We start from the raw sequence: 5,576 nt of genomic DNA on the forward strand, positions 1-5,576 counted from the left end.
GTTTTTTACATTGTCATTGCATCATCCACCATTTATTTTCTATCATTATTGACTTTTCATAAAAATTAATTAAAATGAAGTGTAAATGATGCACCGACGGTGTATACATCTTTACACTGTTAGTGCAAAATATTACACTACTATTAAGTGATAAAAAGATGTATACACTAACACTGTAAGAGTTTTTACATGGTCATTGCATCATCCATCATTCATTCTCAATCATCATTGGCTCTTCATAAAAAAGTAATCAAAATGAAGGGTAGATGATGCACCTGCAAATGTATACATCTTTACACTATTAGTGCATAAATACTACACTCTTATAAGAGAGAAAAAGATGTATATACTGACAGTATAAAAATGAATAATAAAATTTATGTACATATTAAATTTATCATATAATTCCATCACTAAAATTCATTATAAAATAATACAAAAATAGATAATATATAATTATAAAATAATAATTACAATGTAATATATATAAATTATTTAATTAAAAAATAAGTTTATAATTATGCAGGTACTCACATGACGTGTATTATGATATCCGCTCTCATCCATAAGCTATTTTTACGGGTACCTGTTGCAGGTATTTTAGCGGTACTCACGGGGTGGGTATTTTTATCATAACTTGCTTGCTTGAAAAGATAGTCACAATGATTAATTCAAATAGTAGTTATTTAATATTAATTTGGATAATGTAAATATTTTATACATTGTCTTAAATTATCACCATTCATATTTAAGGATCTTCTATCCCAAAAAGTATGTCACTACTTGTGATAGATTAAAAAATATAATTAAATATATTTTTTATAGCAAGATATTATACTGATAAAATATATTGCTTTTAAACATTAGTTCTAAAAGTATAATATTTAAAAGGGATGAGCTCTAATTTTAAAAATAATAATTAATGTTTGATTTAGTTAAACTTATTATTTTTCTATTTGTGATAGGTTAAAAAGTATAATTAATTTTTTTTATAGGTAGATATTATACTGATAAAATATATTGCTTTTAAAAATTAATTCTAAAAAGTATAATATTTAAAAGGGATGAGCTCTAATTTTAAAAATAATAATTAATGTTTGATTATTATTTTTCTAAATTTATTTCAATAGGATAAGCAATAGTCCTCAGTAAATAAACCCTCTCTGTGTACTAATTTAACCAGTTTCATTTTTTTTTCTCGAATTTTTTATATAAAAAAAAACCATTTACTGGGAGAAATGAGTCGAAGCTAGGATAATTCCCTCCCTTTGATTGGATTCGAAATTCAAATACACAATAGATCATGGAAGGTCATACCTTCTTCCTTTACCTATCTTTCATTGTTCTCTCTCATTCCTTTCTCTAATTACCTATCGCATACTGTTATGCTTTTAATTTCAAACCCATTTTCCACTTCCCCGTTTCCGAATATTTGCGAATTGAGTTTTAGATACGAAGACATAAAAAATGAAATACACTTGTAACATATCTCCAAAACTTTTTTTCTTAAGTTTCCTTTGAAACCCTACTCGTAAACGAACTATTAGGGTTTTGTACTTGTAATTGTAACTGTAAGTGTTAGGTTCTACGACTAACTGAAGCTCCAATTGCAGATGCAAATCTTAGTTTTTTTTGAGATTTCATTCTCCTCATATAAATTGGTTTACAGTTGCAGGTGAAGAAACAAAGAGAGGAAAAGCTGTGAAGCTAGATTCAGTGGGAGTAGTGACAAGTTCCGAGAAGAAAATGCTAACTGACATAACCAACCATCTAAAATCGCCATTAAACCAACAACCAAAGCAGCATTCTGCACCAATTGCTGCAACTTCCGAAGTCTCCATGAATGGGCTTCTCAAGGTAGATTATTAGCTACACTTACATATAGGGAAAATTACACCGACCTCGTCTGAGATTTTACTTAATAACACTCGACATATCTCTTATTTCGAAAGTTATACTAACACCCCTTGAGATTTAGTTATCAATGCACTTACCTTCCGTGTAGACAACGTTGAATTTACATAACCCTCCTCTAAGGAGCGCGAATGTAGCTTTTGAAACAAAAGGGGTATTGAGTGTAGTTAAGCCTAAACCTCAAGAGGGTAGTGTAATTTCACATTATATATATCTTGGCATCACATGATTTCCGCTCATTTTTCGCGTTAGTTTAATGTTGTACTGGTCGATTGTTTTGCAGGAAAATGCCATGTTGATGCAGCTTCTAGCTAATAGAAAGTAATCCTTTTTGTTCTATTATTCTATCTTCTATATGTGCTTATCTAGCTCAATGTAATTATGCTGGTCTTAGTTTTCATATTCTTGGGTTTCTTCTACTTTTATTGACAGTGCAATTATAGAATCTTGTAAAGCAGAGCTGCAAAAGTCTCAAACTAATTTTCAGAAACTGCAGAAGCAAAATTCAGAACTTGCCCTCACAAATAGTCGAATGCTCACGGTACTGACCACATGTTTTAACAGTCATATATATATATATATTGAGATCCTAAATAAATTTTGACTTTTGAAATTCAATTCTACAATGTTTGATGTGTGTTGCTTTAATATGTCTATGCAATGTAGGAGCTTAATTCAAGTCGACAGAGGGTATGCCGGAACTAGGAAGCTTTGATGCATATGGAAGATGCTGCTTTCACTTTTTTCTCTTCTTTTATTGTATTTTAACTGACATTGAATTTGTTGCTAATCCAGTTTAGGGAACTTCAGCATGAACTAGGAAGCAAAAATGGCATACTCAAAGCTATGAAATTAGAGGTAATCGTCAGTTTAACTCATCCATGTTGATAAATTAGACTGAGAAAGTGAGAAGGGCTTTATTATGTTTTTGACTGTTACATTTTACTTTCTATAGGCAAAAGAGCACAAGCAAAAAATGAAGCATGAAAATCATACAAATCAGGTTCGTTCTTAATTTTCCCTTATTGGTTTCTTCGGATGATTGGTCTCCTAGCTCATTGCAACAGTTTTCCATTTCTTGATTGCTGTTAGGCAGGAGCATCTCAGTGTAAGAAGCCAGATCAAAAGTTTCAAGATGGCAAGGGGGATAATGTTTGCCATGCAAAAAGGCAGAGAGTTTCCAAATCTCAATGTAATTTGTGCACTGTACCTATTTGTCATGTGTATACATACACAAAACTGATGTAGATTATATCCTTTAAATAAATCTTTTTCTCATGCAGCTTCTGCACCTGTTGTTGTTAAACAAGTCAAACCCATTGGAAAGGTTGATAGCCAGAGGTATGAGTTTGAATTATTGGCTATAGTTGTAACGCCTCGAATTACTTTCCAAAAATAATACATATTAATATATTAAACAAATGGTTCTCAAACAGTATGAACTTCTTTTCATGAAATTTGAGGTTAGTTTTTTTGAAGAACATAAAGAATTATGTCTATCCTTTAGAGCAGTTTTCAAAAATCTTTCATTGCATTTGCATCGCGGAATATAAACTTGTGATTGAAAAATAAGCTATAAATAAAGAAGGCTTTTATTTGAAAGCACTCCATCAGCATAAGTAAAAGATATCATTACTTGACTATATGATGTTGACATAGAAGGCAAGTGAGCCAAAATGAAATAAGTAGCAAAATATTTAAATGAATTCCGAAAAGTCTTATTTTTCGACTACAAGCTTATATTCCGAGATGTTATGAAAGGTCATTGTAATTTCCGAATTTCGAAAATTGTTCTAAAGGAAAGACATGACTCTTTATGTTCTTCAACAAAATTTAACCTCAATTTTCACCAAAAAAGAGTCCATACAATTTGAGAACCATTTAATCTATTAATATGTATTATATTTTGGAAGTAATTCAAGGCGTTACTATATTTGACAAATAATGTTCGCAATTTGTATACTTTTGAACAGGGCAGCTTATAGCCTCCATTGAATATGGCAATATGCTAACAGGTATAGTTTGAAAAGGCAATCTAAAGCTGAAAAACCAAGACGACCTGAAGATGACTTCTTTGAGGTAGACGAAATCAAATATGATGTCTTGCATCTACAAGAAAATTTGGCAAATAAAAGTGAAGAAACATCATTAGGATCCAAAGTTCACGAAGAAGCCAGAGAAGATGCTGAATGTAATTGTACAATAGTTATCTCTGTTTGTTATTTTCTCATGGTACCAATCCTTTATGTGTATTATCTGCATGCAGCTTCAGGACCTACTAACACTGAACAAGTTCTTGCCAAAAAGAATATAGAAAAGAAGAGGTATGCTTATATACTTCCACTTTCTGACTGGATTTGAATGACTGTATTTGTAAATTAAAGCCTATTATGTCTTTGACAATTATTTGCAGGCTTAGTTCGAGAAGGCAATCTGCTAGGTTCAAGCCTGAGAATCTAGAACCTGCCATAGACTCGTTTGAGATAGATGATGCAAAATTTGCCATCTCTCTGTTATGTGATGATATGTCAGAAAAAAGTGTTCCAACATCATCAAGTTTAAATTCTGGACAAGAAAACGTCGAAAATGATGGCTGTAAGTTTGATCCTCGGGAAATTCGAAGATCATCCGTTGGGCGGCCACTGCGTCAATCAGTTGTGAAGATTCAATCTTACAAGGAAGTTCCGCTTAACTTCAAGATGCGTAGACCTACTTGAGCCAGTTTTATATCAGGTTTTCACTGAACTATCATTAATTTTGTTGAGAAGAATGGAGTGGAAGCTTGAAGCATGGCCTACATTTTGATGCTATAGTGCATTGCATGATTATAGAGTTGTATTGATTTCTTCAATACATTCTTGTTTTGAGTTATGCATAGTAGAACACTAACATATTTCTATTGTAACTTTTATATATCATTTGATCCACTTAGTGATGTAATCTTCTTTCTTTTTTTTGTTGGTTTTCACTTCATTAGTTTATGTAGATGGTGCAAGGCAATGTTGATGGTACTCATTGCTAGGCTGAAATAAAAAAATGGAGACTACCTGGGAACAAACCCTTTTATTGATTGTAATTTGTTAATGGTCTGGTTGCTGTTGTAGCTATGTTTGAACCAAAAAACATTGGCTATCTATGTTGTCTTCATGTATTAGTTGTAACTTGAAATTTTCACCAGGGAATGATTATTTTTAGAAATAATGTATGCGGTGAAGTTTTATTGCATCATCTATCATTTATATTTATTTGTTATTGACTTTTCAATAAAAGTAATTAAAATATATGGTGGATAATATAGTAACTATGTATAAATTTTTACACCTATAGTATATTGATATTACATTCTTATTTTTACTTGACAAGGCAAGAAAATTCTATCTCCTGATGTCATTTTACTATGTGGATATGGAGCAATTACTATGTGGTATCTAAACCATAGATGATGCATTGTTCAATTAGAACAGAGTATTTTTAAAATCAATGGTTTAGGTATGTTTGGGATCTACAATAATCTTTCGGAAATAACAGAACTTTAGGCTATTTTTTATGATAATTTAATATTTCTCTTAATGAAACCATAAAGAACATATAAAAATTGAGTTAGGATCTTATCCATGATGGAAAGACAAGTGATGACTTCTGCACTTATATATGAAGTTAAG

General features: G+C 31.1%; 1 protein-coding gene across 6 annotated transcripts; it reads left to right on the forward strand.

Moving 5' to 3' along the window:
* LOC109346122 (shugoshin-1-like) lies at nucleotides 1,233–5,102 on the forward strand. Of its 6 annotated transcripts, none has more exons than XM_019585515.1 (12): nucleotides 1,233–1,310; nucleotides 1,670–1,857; nucleotides 2,198–2,235; nucleotides 2,347–2,455; nucleotides 2,581–2,604; nucleotides 2,710–2,772; nucleotides 2,870–2,917; nucleotides 3,007–3,106; nucleotides 3,198–3,255; nucleotides 3,930–4,238; nucleotides 4,328–4,647; nucleotides 4,892–5,102. In XM_019585515.1, the coding sequence occupies exons 1-11, from the start codon at nucleotides 1,304–1,306 to the stop codon at nucleotides 4,629–4,631; spliced, it is 1,248 nt and encodes a 415-aa protein (XP_019441060.1). In that variant the 5' UTR covers nucleotides 1,233–1,303; the 3' UTR covers nucleotides 4,632–4,647; nucleotides 4,892–5,102. The 6 variants fall into 6 exon arrangements, with proteins under 6 accessions (XP_019441060.1, XP_019441062.1, XP_019441063.1 ...); XM_019585517.1 differs by lacking the exon at nucleotides 4,892–5,102 and having other exon boundaries at nucleotides 3,930–4,111; nucleotides 4,181–4,238; nucleotides 4,328–4,854; XM_019585518.1 differs by lacking the exon at nucleotides 4,892–5,102 and having other exon boundaries at nucleotides 3,930–4,105; nucleotides 4,181–4,238; nucleotides 4,328–4,854.

This window comes from Lupinus angustifolius, chromosome LG04, assembly GCF_001865875.1.
Source record: "Lupinus angustifolius cultivar Tanjil chromosome LG04, LupAngTanjil_v1.0, whole genome shotgun sequence".
Classification (NCBI taxonomy): Eukaryota; Viridiplantae; Streptophyta; class Magnoliopsida; order Fabales; family Fabaceae; genus Lupinus; species Lupinus angustifolius.

Bases quoted from the DNA above. Each gene is read 5' to 3' on its own strand.
- LOC109346122 (XM_019585515.1), top strand. The intron at 1,858-2,197 runs GTAGATTATTAG...ATTGTTTTGCAG, and splicing joins CCATGAATGGGCTTCTCAAG to GAAAATGCCATGTTGATGCA. The intron at 2,456-2,580 runs GTACTGACCACA...TATGCAATGTAG, and splicing joins CAAATAGTCGAATGCTCACG to GAGCTTAATTCAAGTCGACA.